This window comes from Vidua macroura, chromosome 5, assembly GCF_024509145.1.
Source record: "Vidua macroura isolate BioBank_ID:100142 chromosome 5, ASM2450914v1, whole genome shotgun sequence".
Taxonomy (NCBI): domain Eukaryota; kingdom Metazoa; phylum Chordata; class Aves; order Passeriformes; family Viduidae; genus Vidua; species Vidua macroura.
This window is the reverse complement of record NC_071575.1, coordinates 13,685,772-13,703,235: the sequence shown is the minus strand read 5'-3', so window position 1 is coordinate 13,703,235 and position 17,464 is coordinate 13,685,772. Positions and strand designations below refer to the sequence as shown.

The following is a 17,464-nucleotide window of genomic DNA, read 5'->3' as shown; positions in this document are numbered from 1 at the left end:
TAAATATCACTTGTTGCAAAATACCTGTGAATAAGTATTGTTATTAAAGCAGTTTGATGACCTCTTGTTCTGGCAAGTATAAAATAGGACAGTAAGTGTCTCACATGTATTTAGACCTGATGGGGATGGTAATAAGAGAGAGGGAGAGCTCTATGCTAAAAGGTAAAATAAGGTGATGGCAATGGGGAAACAAGATTTTTAAGGTGAGCAATCAGGTAACTTGATTTATGATGTAAGTTTATGTGGAGCCTAGAGAGCCTGAAGAAGATTTGTGTCCTAAGTGGTGAAGTGGTATACCAATTTAGAGGCTGTTTGCCTGATTTAAAAATTTTGTAAAAAACATTTATTAGGATTAGTGAAGTCTGATTGGAGCCACTTTTTTTTTTTTTTTCCTGGATGAGGGAAAAGGTGGGGAGCTGAACTTTAGTCGTGGCTGTGCTACCTCAGTACAACATTAAACTAAAGAAGCAGTAAGAACTTGTCTTGGAAGACCACAAAAGAGAAAGCACATTCAGACAGCCTCATAGCAACAGTGTTAGTCTTGAGAGATGAATATCAAAATGCCACTGAAGAACTTTATAGTAGAATTTCACAACTTACTCAAAATCAGTTATCTGCATGATGTTTTTGCCTTGGGCAAATTACTTACTAAAAGTAGCTCATCTCAGCCAGAGCTGTGTGTTTTGACTGAAGTTTGGAACCAAAGCTGATAGGCAGGGTGAGCTTTAGATTGGCCTTAATCTTCTTAATAGGCAGTGGTAGAAGTTTTTAAAACTTGTCCATATGTAGAGTCAGCTTGGGTATCTTTCAGTGCAGGATTTTTAGCAGAGCTCTCTGCAGAGCTGTGTTGAGTCAGCACTGTCAGGAGCCCAGCATTGTCCAGAACAGGCATGGCCAGACCATATTGTGACCGCCTAGCAATGCTAGATTTAAATGGAAAACTGAGCCATGCTCACGTGGTGTGGCACCATGCTGGTGGCGGGGCCGAGGTCCCAGGCGTGGGGATGGATGATGAGAGGCTGGTGGGTGACGTGCGTAGGATGCTCCGCTTCCTGCGAGGGCACGGCGGAGTTGGCTGTGCACAGAGCACCATCTGCCGGCATCGGTCGGGAAAGTCACTGCTGGCACGGACGGCTGGGCTCCGGCTGGGGGCCGGAGTGAGCCGTGGAAAGGGACTGAGCGCTGCGGGGCAGTTTTGCAGCGGGAGAGCCAGCGCTGCCTGAGCCGGAGCTGCAGGGCAGGGCGCTGCTCTGCGCCGGCCGTCGGCACCGCGGAGCCCGAGCTCCCGGCTCCTCAGCAGAGCACCGAGCGATGTAGCTGTGGCCACGTGCAAACCGTGAAGCTCTGACTCCTGCAGAGGAAACTGGAGAAGTGTTGTCATTAAAAAACCCAAACCAAACAAAAAAACAAAAACAAACAAACAAACCAAAAAAAAAACCCCAAAACCCAGAAGTGGGAATGTAGTTATAACTTTATGGTACTATTTGCTGCAAATTTACTTTGGGTTAAAAATGTCTCTAACAGTAACGTTCACACATGCTTTTGTCTTTGTGTCCGGAAAAAGAAATAGGGTACAATTTGAGTGTTTGTTAAAGCTGTAGTTTTTGATAAAAAAAAGGATATATATAATTAAAAAAGAATACCACTAAATAATTTTTGTATGTACACACAGATATTTATACAAGTATCTGTGTGTGTATATTCACACTTTTTTTTTGTGTGAAAAAAGCATTTTTTTATATAGAAGAGTTAATAAAAATGTACAAACTGTTATTTTTGCCTTGATTTTGACTTAGTGCGAGAATACTTTCTGTGAATCTGATCTCCTGAGCTCTGCCAAATATTCTTGAGTTTTGGCATTTGTGCTTTTTGTAGTCAGTCCTGGTTTCTTCTGTGTTTTCAAAAGAATGTTTCTTTGTCTCCAATGCTGGCATTGCTGTTAGCATGTATTCAGTGAATGTTCTGGAACAAAATTAATATTTGCCAGACCTCAGTTGTGTAAGTCAGGAGCCTAAGTTGCATACAGTCAGTCTAACTCTTTTTCTTAGGGAGTGAAGAGAGATCAGGTTAGCATCTGTGAATTATTTAATGTTGATCCTTGTGGACTGGGATCAGGAAGCACACAGACTCAAATGCTTGTTTGTGCACTGCATGTAGGTGGAATGAATCTAGATCTTACCACCTTGCAGCAGTTGTAGTGCTGGGGCTATGATTTGCACTGGCACAGCCCAAGCTGGAGTGAATCAAACTGTAATTTTAAAATATTTTTATTTATTTAAACTCTGTACCAGTTATCCTAGCACTTCTCTTTATTTACACAAATAAGTACTGTTTGACCTCTTTTGTTCTGTACCTGTTCCTTGTCTCACCCTTGGTATAGACACAATGAGAGAATATTTACAGTGCAGACACTTTGAGGTGTGGGTTGAGAGAGAAGTACCCACTGTGTGTGGGTGTCACTGTCCACTTAATCAAATTTCATCATCTGGTGTAGCAATTTCGATATAACCACATTTCTTCTGCTGGAAACAAAATTGAATGAATGTTGTGGCTTTACTATGTTTCTTTCTAAAACTTCCGAGACTGTTGGGTTTTCCTGTGAAGATGTTACATGATGACGCTAGACTTCTATACTTCCTCAATGTTAGGAAAAGATGGTATTCCACTGCACACAGTGGAACAGAGTGAGATAATTTTACCTTCTGAAATACCCACCCTACTGAAACCTTGAAACTGCAAAAGCGTCTCGTATGTTTTTACAAAAGATTCTGAGTCAACACCTTTCAAAGTATTAAGTAGTAAACTCTAACATCTCAGAAAACAAGTAAAGTAATTTGTCTGAAAATTAATTTTAAAGCTGGTGTGAGCTTTTTAAGAGTCATGGGGATTCTTGAAAATGCTGTTGAATCACCAGTGTTGCATCACTGCTGTTTCAAATTAAATCTGACTCTACAGGCAAAATACTTTAGATATTACAAAGGAGGGTCATGAGGCATCCAAAATGAATTAGCTTTTAAATCAACGTGGAAGTGACTAAAGCATATGCATAATTGAATGAAGTGAAAATTCTGCTTATAGTTCCTCTTAAAGCCACTAACCTTCAACAAGAGGTTTGATAATATTTAAGCAAGAACTTCAAAAAGAGTTTGTCTTGAAAGAATTTAAATCCTTACTGCTGCACTGAAGACAATAAACTTATTAGTAATAATAAATCTCAGCTCACCTTCTGTGTCGTAGCATCAAGAGTTTACATAAAATACCAGTATTTTGGAGAAGTGGAGGATGAGTTTGTTTAGTTGGTTTTTTTCTTGTTGGTTTCAAGTGGAACTAGTCTTTATATAAGCTAGAAGGTTTAAAAAAACCTTCAGAATATTAACTCAAAAAGATCTCCCAAAGATAGATTTTGTTGTGGGCAAACAGAATGAGCTTGGCTTTGGGTGCAAATTTTGTATTGTTTCTTGGGATTTTGCGACCTGTTTCAGAGACATAAATCAAAGTTCTTTTTCTAGCTAATGGTGAGAATTAGAAGCAAATAAAGTATCATCTCTGGATTTTGAATGAAAGGTTAAAGTTATTGTTTGCAATGCTTATGCAGCAGAAACTGTGAAACATTTTATCCTGATATTAGCATTTTTATCTTATATATTTCACTTCAGATTTTAAAAAAAAATTACAATTTTCCTAGCACTGACTTTATTAAGTCATTGGTGAAAAATACATTGAATGATTTTTGAAATCTTCAAAGTATAGCTGCGCTACTTCTTAAGTAACAGCTGTCAAGTAAAGCAGTTGATTTGCCCAGATAATAAAATTAATTTATGTGAGCAAATTCAAGCGTATTCTCTTTTTGTCAGTTACCTTTTGTTCTTTGCCCTTCTGCATGTTACCACCTTTTGTCTGTGTAAGGATGCAGTCTGGAATATGTACAGTAAGTTTTTGTTCCTGGAAATGTTCCTGGCATAGTTTCTTTTTACTTAGGGTAACTTTGTAAACTGGAAGTCTCTGTAATTATGCTCTGTCAAAATTTGAAGAGTGCACACTAGGTAGCAGTTTTTCTACTTGGAAAATGTTTAAGTGGCTGTTTAATATCTGAAACTTCTATACTGACGAATAACTTAGAAATCTCTTTGTAATTAGTCCACAGAAGAAAAACTTGCTCTAGCTCAAGAAGAATTAGTTTCCAGCAGGAATCAAATTGCTAGCAGTAATCAACAGATTCAGGAACTGAAGAAAGCTAAGTCTACACTGGAGCAGGATGCATCAAAGAAAGAGCAGCAGCTGGGTGAGAAGACCAAAATGCTACAAGATCTTCAGAATGACAGGGTAAATACCTCTGCCTTTTGAAATCTCCACAGAGGAGATTTCACATCCACCCCATACAGGCACCCTTTATTATTTTCTATTACGTCCCTAATTTGAGAGCATAACACTGTTGTAGAGCATAAGAATAACAGTTTTACTGAACATCTGGTGAAAAGACTTCAAAAAGAGACAGTTGTATTGAATTTGGTTCAGAATATGCATTAATTCTTTCTAGACAGCTTTGTGTTTAGACAGGTGGGAAAACATTATTAGTTTTAAATTTAAAACTGCAGTCATGCTGCTAATTGCATTACGAACTGTGGATAGATACATGGCTGTTGTTTCCTCATAATTACAAAGTCATCAAGTAGTTTTTGGGCCCTGGATGTTTTTTTGATTGGTTGGGTTTTTTATTTTGTGATTTTAGAAGATGTAACTTTTCTAGCACTTCTATTTCTCTTCAAGATTTTGAAAGAAAAAGATTTGGCTAACGAAAAATGTAAAACGGCAGAGCTCCAGGAAATAAGGACTAGACTTGAAAAAGAAAGTGCCAAGCTGGGTGAAGAGCTTAGAGCCTGCAAGCAAGAGTTTGAGAAGGTACATTGAGACAAACTAAGTCTTCTTCATGTGTTTGGTTATCTGATGAGAAATATGTGCCTACTCAGTAGATGTTATCTGGAATGGTTTTGCAAAGATGGTTACTGTAAATATTGGTAGTACAGGTAAGGGAACCAAAGCCCAGATTTTATTGAGCTCCCTCAGTAATGATGTCTTGGTTGGTGATGATCCATGAGCACCAGGGCCTAGTGAGCCAGGTGGGCTGCATAACTTGTCTTAGCTTCAGGATGGGTTGTATGTCCTGGCTTTTCTTCAGTTCCACTGTAAATTCACTCTGCATAGCCCTGCTTGACTATTCTGAAATGAAAAGCTGTCCAAAAGAGTCACAATGGTGAAGTTTCCCACATATTCTAGGCACATCTGGGACTTCTCAAGGATGCATGGTAGAGTTGAAACTCTCTTACTGTTGTTTCTTAAAATGTCTTAAAAAGTCAGAGTTGGGGATGCCTCATAAAAGGCAAATGTCAGGAGCTTCATAAAAGACAAACTCTCTTCCAAAATCAAAACAATCAGTTGAGCTCTCTAAAGGGTAAATGCTGGGAGGCTTTAATGAAATAATTTTTAGTCTTCAGTGAAAATAAGTTTTCTTGCCACACTCTACATATTCTGTTTTTTTTAGTCTCTATAAAAACTAACGTTCCTAAAAGGCTGCAGTTTGTGTTTTCCATAATGTATTATTAGCAGTTATATTTGCATCTCTTAAGCACACTTAGTTTAAATTGTTGCACAAGTATAAATACAGGTTCAATTCCCTATAAACTAATAAAAAGAAAATAACATGATAACTTAGAACTTTCAGATGTTCTTTTGTTCTCCATTGCTTAGAAAATGGTCTGTAATTTTTAGATATAAGTCTGTACTTTGTTTCTCTTGAGCACTCTGTGCTTGGGGAAAGGTATTCTAATTCTTGTTGTTCCTAAAATCTCTATTCTAAAGAATAAAATTTATTAAGATGTAAAAGGTGTGCACACCAATATCAGCCTAATAGTAATGTTTGCATTTTCCTACAAGCAATCAGACTGAAAGTCTCCTAAAGACTTAAATTCTGTTTCCCATTTCCTAGCAAGGAATGGATGTATATGTATCTGTAGGGCATCCTCTTGTTCTTTTCACTGGATATGTTCTTTTCACTGTCCTTGGTTTGGTTTTAACTTGTATTGTGAATTTTGATTTATGGAAAATGGTCCACCCCTATTAGTCTATTATATCATTGGCTGTGTAATTTTAAGATAGATGATTTCTATAAATTAAACGAACTATTCTACTTGAGCTCAGTTACAGAAGGACAAGTAAAGCCATTATTTATATCATCCCACTTGCTTAAAGCAGAGTAATTTTTTATACACTGAAGACTAATAGAAACTTTCTTCCATCGGCATTCAGTTTTACATTGTCATTACAAAGTTTTTAACCTCATTATTGAAAACAGAGAACAATGTGAAGTAAATTTTAGAGCAGTACCTAGAAAATGACACTGGATGCATCTTGTCAAGGAGTAGTAGAAAACAATTCAACAGAGCTTCCTCTCTACTTTAGTAGAAACATACATTAAATTATTTTTAAAATTGAATGTTGATCATAATATGAGTTTAAAATCTTTGATCATGAAAATCACTGATACTTTGCTGTATAAAATCATTCTTTCTTCTAGTGATAAAACTAAAAATTATTGCTGTCCTCTCCTAGGAAAGAATTACAGTACTTTTGAATTTAAATCCATTTACACTTTCAGTGTTTCTACTTTAACTTTGAACTCTGTATCCTAACAGGAGGTGGCAAATCTCAAGGATGGAAACCAGCTATTGATTCAACAGAAATTAGAACTGCAGGGCAAAATAGATAATGCGAATTCAACTCTGGAACAGGAGAAACAAAAACATCAAGCTGTCAAAGATCAGCTGAAAAAGAGAGAAGAGGAGCTGAAGAAAGAATGTGCTGAAATTGAAGCCAAACTGGTTAGTATGCTAGAGAGAATGAGACTGCTGTTTTGTGAATATGCCTTTGGAATTTTTCCAGGGACAGAAAGGAAGCAATGGGTTGATTTTAGTTTCACTTTACATGAGCTTTTAAATGACAAGATCAAAAATTTTTGAGGCATTTAATTGTATAGGAAAATTCAGTGAGATGACAGCCTTGTCTAGTAGAGTATATTGATTAAAAGTAGTGACTCTATTACAGTAAGAGTCTTTGCCTCAATTAAGTGTAGGAAATAGGGAAAGAATGCTGGAAGCTTGTTTTTCATTTTTCCATTGTTTTTATAGCACACAGAGAAAAAAGACAAAGAAGAAGAAAAACGGAAACATGAGGAAAAAGAGACCAAGCTCACCATGCAAGTCACAGCACTGAATGAAAACCTGGCTACCATGAAGAAAGAGTGGCAAAGCAGTCAAAGACGAGTGAGTGAGCTGGAGAAACAGACAGATGATTTACGTGGGGACAATGCTGTCTTGGAAGCAACAGTCCAGAATAATCAGGATGAGAGAAGAGCATTGCTGGAGAGGTAAGCTGTGGTCATGATGATGAGGAAGTGTCGTTTGAGAAATTAAATGAACCGAGGGTGACAACTTGTTTGAGTTGATTTGGGAATCTGTATTCATGCTTTATTTAAATCTGTATTTGTTCTTAGTGCCTGGACTGTGGGTGGTGTTTCCAGAGTGCAACCCTCTGTCATCCCTGCCAAAGCACAGCAAGAGGTTTTGGGAACCAACTGTGCTCTTTGTGATGGTTCTGTAGAAAACAAGGCAGACTTATCAGGATCTTTACTTATCACCAAAGCCACAGCTCTGTGCTTGATCTCAAAGATTTATGTCCATCTGTAAGACCCTTCTATATCCACTGGGCTTCTCTGAGATTTCAGGTGTATAGGCTGTGGATTCTCATCTGTTGTGTCAACCTTATGAGGCCTAGCAGAGAGAACTTCTCTTACCTGAGCTAACTGTCCTTCTGCATCACTCTGAGGCTCCCATGCCTTGATTCAGTTTGAATACATGCCCTAGTCATCCAGAAGCCTGGAAGAGACCCCTTAAGTAACCTAGAATTTGCATAGGAGCTCCCAGGTGTGCCCACTACTCTGTGTTAGGAGACTGAACGTGTAATTGGATTAGATAGACTAAAGTTCAGAAAGGAGGCATTTTCTTCCTCCTGAAAACCTTCAGTCTTATTCTCTCCTGTCCTGCTGTTGTCTCTACAATGTATTTAAGTCTAAAGTAAGCAGAGTGCTTTTCCTTCAGGCAGCAGGAGGCCTTGCAAGGCAGCAGGAGCTACTTGAATGCAGGGTAGAAGAAACACCTCTGAGACAGGAAGCTTTCTTTGTCCTTATTTCCTGACATGTTTAGTGAAGGCAGAGGGGAAAACTTTTGTCGGTGCTGTCAAGCTTGGTGGTTTGACTTTTGAGCAGTAGACCTTGGAAAAGGATGGGATCAATTGAAGTGAGATCCTCTTTCTTTGGCAATCCCTTGCTGTACTGTGTTGAACTCATCCAGTAGCTGTTTACAGCTTGGCAGAAAAATACCCTTTGAAATTTGTCTTTGATCAGCTGAGTTTCATCTGATGGAAGGCAGCCTTGATAGAAGAAAAAGGTTTCTTTTCTGCTCTGTTGCCTGACCTGATCTGCAGCAGCTGGTTTGCAAGTGTGTCCTGTTGCACAGGGATATTTATCAGGGCTTGCTGTTGAGTGACTGCATTCAGCACTGTCCCTGGTTTGGAGTGTAACACCAGGTATTGATAAGCTGCAGATACTTAGGAGCAATGCCAGTATAATCTTTAACTGATTGTTGCAACAGAATGTTTTCCTAGTTAAGGCATCCAATAACTTTTCAGAGCAAGGATTTTTTTGGCTGGATTTTATGGGGGTAAGTTTTCAGACTGATAACTGGCCCAAAGGACACACAGTGTACATTGTGTGTCTTAAATTAAATTAAATACTTTGAGCTGACTGTTTATTATTTTGCCTCAGGTGTATAAAAAGTGAGGGAGAAATTGAAAAGCTTCAGGCCAAACTTGTAGAAATGAAGAAAAAGCTGGACAATACAACTGCTGCAATGCAAGAACTCGGCCGAGAAAACCAGTCATTGCAGGTATAATTTGATTTGAAGCTATAAAACCTGTTGATTCTCTGTTTGGGACCTTAGGATAATTTCAAATTCGTGTCAGTTTGGTGGTGGGTTGCCTTTCTAGAATGAATTAAGGTGTAATGTTTGTGGTGTGTGAGTGTCATACTTCTGTCTGTGTGTTACTAAATCTGCTTATAGTTTTGAAGCTTGGAAGGTTTCTTCTCTGAACAGCCATAAGCCCTGAGTATCATGATAGAATTGGTGCTTTTATTTTGCAATAGGTAGTGCATGCTGTGGAAATAGAGGATATTAGAGGGAATAGGCATGCATTTTTTAAAAAGCCTGATGCTTTTTTTACATCTTCTGTATAGATCAAACACACACAAGCTCTCAACAGGAAGTGGGCAGAAGACAATGAGGTACAGAATTGTATGGCCTGTGGAAAAGGCTTTTCAGTGACAGTAAGAAGGGTAGGTGTGTTCTACTCTGTGTCTATGGTGATTTTCTATTTTTATTGTTTTCAAACCCTTGGATTGGATACAGACTTCAGAAAATGGCCTGAATAGTACTGTGATTCTCAAGACATCTCAGAATACAGTTATTGTTTAAATGCCTTAACATATTAAAAATAATGGCTGTGGAGCTTGCTTTATTAATGATTCTTTTCCCATTTTAACAGCATCAATTTATAAACAGTGTTAAAATGCTTCAATCCCCAAAGCAAGCAGGCAGAATCACACTGTTGTAAGCATATTTACAGAAAATATATTTATAACTGATCTGAACTAGATTTATGGGTATAGAAGGAGTGTAAATTGGTTGAAATTAGGTATGTGTGAAAATATGAGGCATCACCATGATCTGGTGCTTTGTGACTGTACGTTTGTAAACATGGAACAGAAGAAGCAACTAGACGTGTTTTAGATCTGGAGTCAGACCTTGCTTGAAAAACTGCTGTGGTCAGCTAAGATGTTAGCATCAATTAGCAGGGTCTGCCATTCATCTAGAGATGAGCACCCCTCCAACAAGTGACTTGGCAATGAAATAGCTGAGGGATATTTGTGAGGTTCATTTTTGCAGTACTTCCTGATACAGTCTTAGGTGACTCCCCCTGGCCTGCACTATTTTGGTGATGTTCTTTGAGTAGTCTTTGAGTAGCTGCTGGATCCTTTGATTCAAGGATACTTCTCAATGTGAAAGCAGGTAATTACATATAAGAAGAATGTATTTCATATGACCAGAACAAGCTCAGGAGAAGAAATTCAAGAGAAGGATGAACTTAACCCTCTATTTTCTGGAATTGATATATTCTCTTGACTCAGTGAGGCACTTCTCAATGTTTTACTCATTTACCCTTTAGAAAGGATTTACTCGACCTTCTCTATGCTATGTAACTGCCAGTTAAAAATTAAGACTAATTTTTGAAACATGAGTGTTGATTTGGCTGAGAGCTGACTTGACATGATACTGATCTCTAGTAGTGATCACTGCTCTGCCACTGATATTCAGCATGTATGTTTCTTCTCTTTTGCAGCATCACTGTAGACAGTGTGGCAATATCTTCTGTGCTGAGTGCTCAGCAAAGAATGCCTTAACTCCTTCTTCCAAGAAGCCTGTCCGAGTGTGTGATACTTGCTTTAATGACTTGCAAGGATAACTGGCTATCGTGAGTGATAAAGAAAAGTTACACTAAAATGTACTATTTCTGTTGATGCACTTCATTCAGCACTCAGACTACTATTCAGTTTGGACAATGATTGTAACACTTGGCAAAATCTAGTCTATTTTAAAATGTTTATTGATACCAAGCAAAACTATTGTATTTTTTTGTGAGAAATGGGCTCAGATCATTCATAGCTTACTGACATTAATAATGGAAAGAGCTTTTATGTCTAGATTAGGAATATCCAGTTATTTGTAAATAAAGTTTAAACAGAGGAGTAACAATGTATTTTTTTATCTTTTATTTTTTTGTTCAAGAGAAACAGCATTTATGTGATATTGAAGTTTATTATTGTTTCCTTCAAAGAAAAAGGAAGATGCAAAAATTTGTGAGGATTTTATGTATCAAATGTTGCTGTAAAAACATAACTAATTGTTGCATTTGATTGTGTATCTGATGGTCTTTATAACCCCCTGTGATTTTGGTTTTTTTCCTATCTCTCTGGTTCTTGCATTTTTCTGTCTAAAGTTTGAACTGCACAATGAGGGTAATGGCTGGACTCAACTTCAACTCAGTTTTATTTGCCCACTTGTAGTATCAGCACCCAAGTCCTTATCTAATACAGCACTTGGGTGCTGGAACATCTTTACACATGCTATATTGCATAGTTGGTGTGTGAGTGCATCTGTCTCTGTGAGAGAGTATGTGTGAGCAAATGTTGAGACAAAGTTTATCTGGCATTGTAGCAATATTATACATTACAATATTTCATCCCATAGTAATTGATTTCACTTTTACAAATTTGGTTGAGACATTTTAATATTCAAGAAACCCTTACATCATGTGGGTTTTAAAAAGTAAACAAACAATGCTGGTACAAGCCTATAGCACATTTCTGCCCCTGCCTGTACCCTGGAAGCACTGAGAGATCACTGCTGTTCTAAGGGACATCCAGACCTTCCATGACAGGTATCCAACTAAGAAAAAGTTATTTTCTGAGACAGCTGTTGTTTTTCTGGCCTTTTCTTCTGTCCCTTCCCTCAGCTTTTGGTGGAAGAAGCTGAACTCCTGTAACACCTAACAAACCTCACTTTTCCATTCTCCATCTGACCCCCATTACCAAGGGATCTGAAGTGTTATGTTAGTTATGTGATTTAGTCTGCTTAGAATGGAAACTGGCTTTGTTATAAGCCAAACAGCTCTAACTAAGAGGCCAATATATATGACTATAAATTCTTATTCATATTTTCTGTACTGGGAACAGAAGTTTCTTGTACAGTTCATGTAGACTCCATACTTTTTTTTTGTTGTGATTTTATTTGTACCTCTTCATTTTTGCTTACCTGTCTCTAACTTTACCCATAAGATTATTCCTTCTAAGCAGGGGTTATGCCTTCCAATATTTAGGAATTTTTTGTCTTAAACACCCTAATAAATTTTCCACCCCTCAAATGCTTCAGTATCTTACCAAGTTTTGCCAGCTGTTCAGAGAAAAAGGTTGTGTCCTGCATTCCTCTACTTCTTTTCTGAGGCAAGGAATCAAATTCTGTCACAATGATAGTAGCTTAGTCATCATTAGGAAGATTTGTTAGCTTTTATCTAGTAACAGCTTTAGATGTGAATGAAGAAGTGTCTTCTTTATATGTCTTGATTAACTGTCAAGTGAAGAAACTTCATCCTTCTACTCCAGAAGTAGTGATCTATGTGTTTCATATTCCCTTTTAACTTACCTAGCAAGTTCTACATTTGCACTGTCAAGAAGTTTTCTTAAAATTCAGTTCTTATTTTCCAAAAGCCAGCTGGATGATATAACTTGTTCTTGTCGCTGTAAAAGAGTTTGGGTTACAACTGTGGTTCATACAAAACACTGACCTGCTTTTCTTGAACTTGAACTTGAGAGTTGCTTGCTCAAAAAAAAAAAACCTGCTGCAACAATTCCATATGAACAGAGCCTCTGGACTCCCTGTTTCTCCTCATCAGTGTAACTGTTTGGCATAAGAATCTTTTGAATAGAAAATATGAACAGAATCTCTGCCTCTGGAAATTTTTTTTCTAGTTACTTGTTTACTGAGAGAAACACAAAAAAATTCTTTAGAGTCTTTCTTTGTCTGACTTTAGAAATGTGGGAAAAGTAGAGACGTGACAGTTGTGCTCCAGCCTGGATGCATTCTGCCCTTTTGTGTAACTCACAAGAGCCTTGTGCTGTTCTTGGGGTGAAGGACAACCACACAGAACAGGAGGGATTTTGAGCAGGAAGGGAGAACCTTCCCACAGCTGCCTAAGATCAAAACACATGAGGCAGAGGAAGATGGAGATCTTTCAGGGGAACTAGGAAAGTGGTTAGAATATTCGTTTGTATTTAGGTGTTTTGCTTTTGATCGGGAACATGTAAAAGCTCAAGAGAGACTTCTGCAGTGATAGAAGCTCTGGAAGGAAGCTCTGGAAGCTCTTTTGGGATGCCATTTTGTAAAGACAAGCAGAGTCACCTTTCTCAGCAGGCTGCTGAAACAGTGCAGTTGGTTGACTGAAGATCACACCTTGGTGTGGAGCTCTTCAGCTTCAGGGGCAAAACCAGTTTGATTTTTGAAAGTTGCTTTTTGCTGCCCAGTTTATATAAGCAGCTTTTTGAGGGGATGGAAATGCTTTTTGGATGCACATTTGTAGAAAGAAGGATTGTTAAAATCTGGAGGAACAGTGGGTAGAAACTTTCATGTTTGAGCTTTGATTCTGCAGCATTAGATCATGATTTCTACAGCTTTTCACTGTGAAAAGTGAATTTATGACTCCATTGCTGAGTCTTATGCTCCTTCTTTTGTACTTGTAACTCTTAGTGCTGGTCTGTATTTGTTGACAAATTGATGGTAGACTGACTCTATAATACTTGGCTTCACTACCAGGTTGGAAGCTGTGTTCAAGCTCAAGAAAATATCCCATAATAAGGGAAACTGGAAGGTGAAAAGCTGTGTATTTACAAATATGCTTGCAGAGTCTGACTGTTTTGATGGGCATGTTTCAGTCGAAATGTGGGCTTTTTGTTCCACAGCCTTAAAATCTAAGTAACTGGAAAACCAAGTAAAAAGCCTGGTGACTTTTACCACAGTAAAATAAAGGATTCCAGGCAAAACAGTTTAATTCACTGATTTTTCAGACTGCAGACACAGGAACAGAGGGGAAAACTAATAAAATGGCAGAAGAGACTGAGTCTTGGAACTGGAGGATGCATAGTTATGTGTTTTTACAGCTTCTAGCAATAGGCAGTGGAGTGGCCATTGTAGAGGAAGAGGTGAAAATGATGGCAAAACCAGCACTCAAACCAGCAGGTTTGTGGGATCCTCAAGCAGCCTTTGATTACTAGTCATTACTATGGCATCAGGAATGGGACAGTGAAGTGTGGGCTTTGTTCTTGAAACTGTCCCATCTGCTGGATACTCCATTGACATTCAGAATTGCTGCAAGAGCAGATTGTGAGAGACCAGCTGCTTTATGGGCAGAGAAAAGCTACAGAAGCTTTTGTAAATGGGTAAAGGATGGTCTAACTAAGGGTGGGGAGAGGTTCTTTTAACTTCCTGTAAACAACACCTCTCTTCCCAGTCAAAGACCCACAGTCCCTTGCATTTTTGCCCCACAAATACCAAATCCTGCTGTTCCACTCTGGCCTCATGTCAGCAGTACATCATACTGGAGACAGGTAGCATTGCAGAGGTCAGTGGCAAGCTTTTGATTTTAGCTGGCTCTGCTTCACTGTTATTTATTTCTTCTCTCCATGTACTCTCTAATGTAATCTTCCCCGTTCTGCAAAGGTTGAATGAAGAGGATAAAAGTAATGAGTCACAGTAGGAAAAGTTGCTGTCTGGAGATGAAGAGACAAAAGGAATTTTCTGCTGCGGCTTCCAACAGAGGCAAGAGGTTTAGAGGGATCTCATTTTTCAGCTGGCTTCACTTTCTGGCACAAGAGTCCAAGACTGTAGGGTGAAATGTGGGTTTTTGCCTCTGTGTTTGGAAGGTGTCAAGTAAACCAAGTTGCCATGGAGTGTGGAGCACAAGGTACACAGGAACATTGAGAACATTTGTTGGCTTTGGGACCATTAGGGTTGTTTGTGAATCCTCACTGGAAACGCTTTCTTATTGGTGAAGCAAGAAGGGATTTGGGAGCAGAAGCATGAAGTAACCTCTCTGTGTTTGTATTACATGAGCCAGAACAATTGAGCTTCTCATGCTAGATATAAGAGAAGTGACATTCATAAAGGAGCCTGGAAAACTCAACTGCTTTTCTGGATTGTTAAGTATCAGTTCACCATGGAGTGGAAACAAATGCTTGTTGCAAAACTTAAAAAAATTTATGGCCAGTACTCAGTGACAGACAGAAGAGTGCTGGAGCTGAAGTGCAAATAGAATCTAAACTATGCCAAGAAGAATGATATCATGGTTTGAGCATGTAGAAACTGATAAATTACTCTTCCAGGTACCACCTCTCCTGCTCTCATATTCTCAGAGAACTAGGAAATAACAGTCATTTGCACTGTGCACTTTTTGCTAAGAGAATCTATAGTAAGTGGAATGACATCATGTGCATTGCATGTGTTAGCTGTAGTCATTGGACAGCAGGTTTATAATCAGATGGATTTTTCGCTGTATAAATTTGGCCTGAAGGAGAACTGCACTCACAGTTCCTTTCACCAAAACCACAATCGTCATCTGAGAGCACATATAACAAAAACCTTGTTGGTCACACACGTGTCTTTGTAGAACTTAATTTTAAGATTATAAAGTGAGAAAAAAAAAGAATTTTATGTATTTGCAAGGATCTTGCCAGTTGTCCAGTTCTATGGTTTTGAAGTCTTGACCTCAGCATCTATTTTAGAATGAGTTTAAAACTATTGTCCAAATGTAGTCTCTCCAAAAGGACTATTTGATGTACTTTTAAAAACCAGGTAAAATTGAGTGTAAGTCCTGCCATGGAAATTTGGTTTTTATGGTACTTTTTCTATTTCTTTTGAAATGGACACTGAATAAAAAAGTTTGCATGTTTAGAGAGAGTATTAGATACCACTTAAGTTCCCAATAAATGAAGAGTGTAGGTACTAGGTAATGTAATAAACTCTGCCTATTGTCTGTAGCTCTCCACATACTACGCATTCACTATGCAGTGGATAGAGAAGTGTCTGTGCATTTAAAGACTGATGAAGCCCTGCTACCCCTTTGGATCAATGTTGTATGAAAGCAGGAACCTGGAAGCAGGAACCACATTTTTCCAATTTTCCCTCCCCCTGTGACTGAAACGTAACACTAAAACCAAATTCGTCTGTATTTTGTGCTTTTTTTTTTTTTTTTTTTGGGTAAGGAGGGCTGGGAAAGGGTGTTCATTGTTATATGTCAACAGGTCAGTGCTGGCAGGTCCAGGCTACTGCTGTTGGCTTTATGGCAAAGTCCTCCATTGTATCATGCTGGAGCTTGATTCCTGACACAAAAGGGATGTTTGAAAGAACGTCTCGCTGGGTTAGCAAATACCAGAACTTTTTATAGTAATATGTCCAAAATGCTGCTTGTATAGAAATAGTCACTTTTGTAAGAAAAGAAAAAAAGTCACAAAAAAAGTCACATCCCCTACCCCTCCCATTTGATGCCATTACATAAGATTTAATTTAAGCTACCTCTCAGTGTGAAATTCAAACATTAGGTAAGTTTAATAAGGTTTTTTCACAGTCATGTTAAGTAAAAGTTATAGTGAATGCCAAAATTGCAAAAGTTTATTACCAAAAAAGAAAAGAGTTGGTTTTTTTTTAATGTGTATTTGAAATAATCCAACAGTTTCAAGTGAATTCTCTTAAATTTTTTTTAACTTCCGTAGTTTCAACCTTGCAAACTCTAGCTGCTAGACAGGAAATAAATTATAACCACAAGCTTTCATAATTGAGGTCTGCTGGGTAAAACCAATTTTGTATGGAGCTTTGTTGTTTGGTTACAGATAGCCTCAGTCACCAAATGTACCATTCACTTGGTCGTGTTTTTTTTCTTCAGTACTCGAGATGTGAACTTGATGAATGGTGTTCTGTAATGGATGCGTGCCACAAATTACATGGTCTCATTTGCCTCTTTTCTGACTTTTAATGATCAGTTTATTACTGCAGTTGTGAATATTGTTCATACAGCTTAATTTCTGTATAATTGTATAAAATATAAATGGGAAAAATATAAGTTTTTACTTGGTATTTCGAAGTAATGTATTATAAAATACTTATGTTGCAGTTTTACTTACAGAGTACTGTACTTCTGAACTGGATTGTACCATCTTGGTAGGTGTAGATTTTTTGCATGAGTCTGTTTTGGTTTTATTTCTTTTTAATTGAAGTTTTATTCTCTTAAGTTCTACTTTCAGTGTTTGTGTTGACTACTTGTGATCATGTAGTTGTGCCTTACATTGTGAAAGAATTTAGTCCAGTGTGCACTGTAATTCTTAAACTCTGTGATCTGGAAGGTGGCTGTGGATTTGAATGGGAAGGTGACACCATACATCAACGGGTTCTGTATAAACTATGATGAATTGTTGCTGAAATGTCATTTTTGTTTTCTAATATGTTAAAGGAATGACTATTAATAATAATAAAAAAATTAGACCTTTCTAATAGACCAAGTTATATAATTCAAAACTACCTTGCCCTGTTTCAGACAGAAAAGCTACTTTGAAATGGTGGATATATAGTTTTACAAATGTAGATGAACTGTTCTTACACACATGTAAGAACAAGCTAAATGTTCCAGTTTCTTAGAGTTGTAGGGAGCTGCAACAAAGGCTTTCACATTCCTGAGGACACAGTAATAATGACTGTTT

At 37.9% G+C, this 17,464-nt stretch overlaps 1 protein-coding gene across 3 annotated transcripts in view; it reads left to right on the top strand.

Annotated features, from left to right (window-relative positions):
• Positions 1-17,464, top strand: part of EEA1 (early endosome antigen 1) — a 65,090-nt gene that overhangs the window by 47,426 nt on the left and 200 nt on the right. For 2 of the 3 annotated variants that reach the window (XM_053977433.1, XM_053977431.1), the window contains 7 exons: positions 4,138-4,323; positions 4,768-4,899; positions 6,690-6,875; positions 7,182-7,420; positions 8,876-8,996; positions 9,344-9,442; positions 10,507-17,262. In XM_053977433.1, the coding sequence (XP_053833408.1) occupies positions 4,138-4,323; positions 4,768-4,899; positions 6,690-6,875; positions 7,182-7,420; positions 8,876-8,996; positions 9,344-9,442; positions 10,507-10,629 (1,086 nt within the window). In that variant the 3' untranslated portion in view covers positions 10,630-17,262. Of the gene's footprint in view, positions 1-4,137; positions 4,324-4,767; positions 4,900-6,689; positions 6,876-7,181; positions 7,421-8,875; positions 8,997-9,343; positions 9,443-10,506; positions 17,263-17,464 lie in introns of those variants that run through there. The other variant, XM_053977432.1, reaches the window with a different exon arrangement.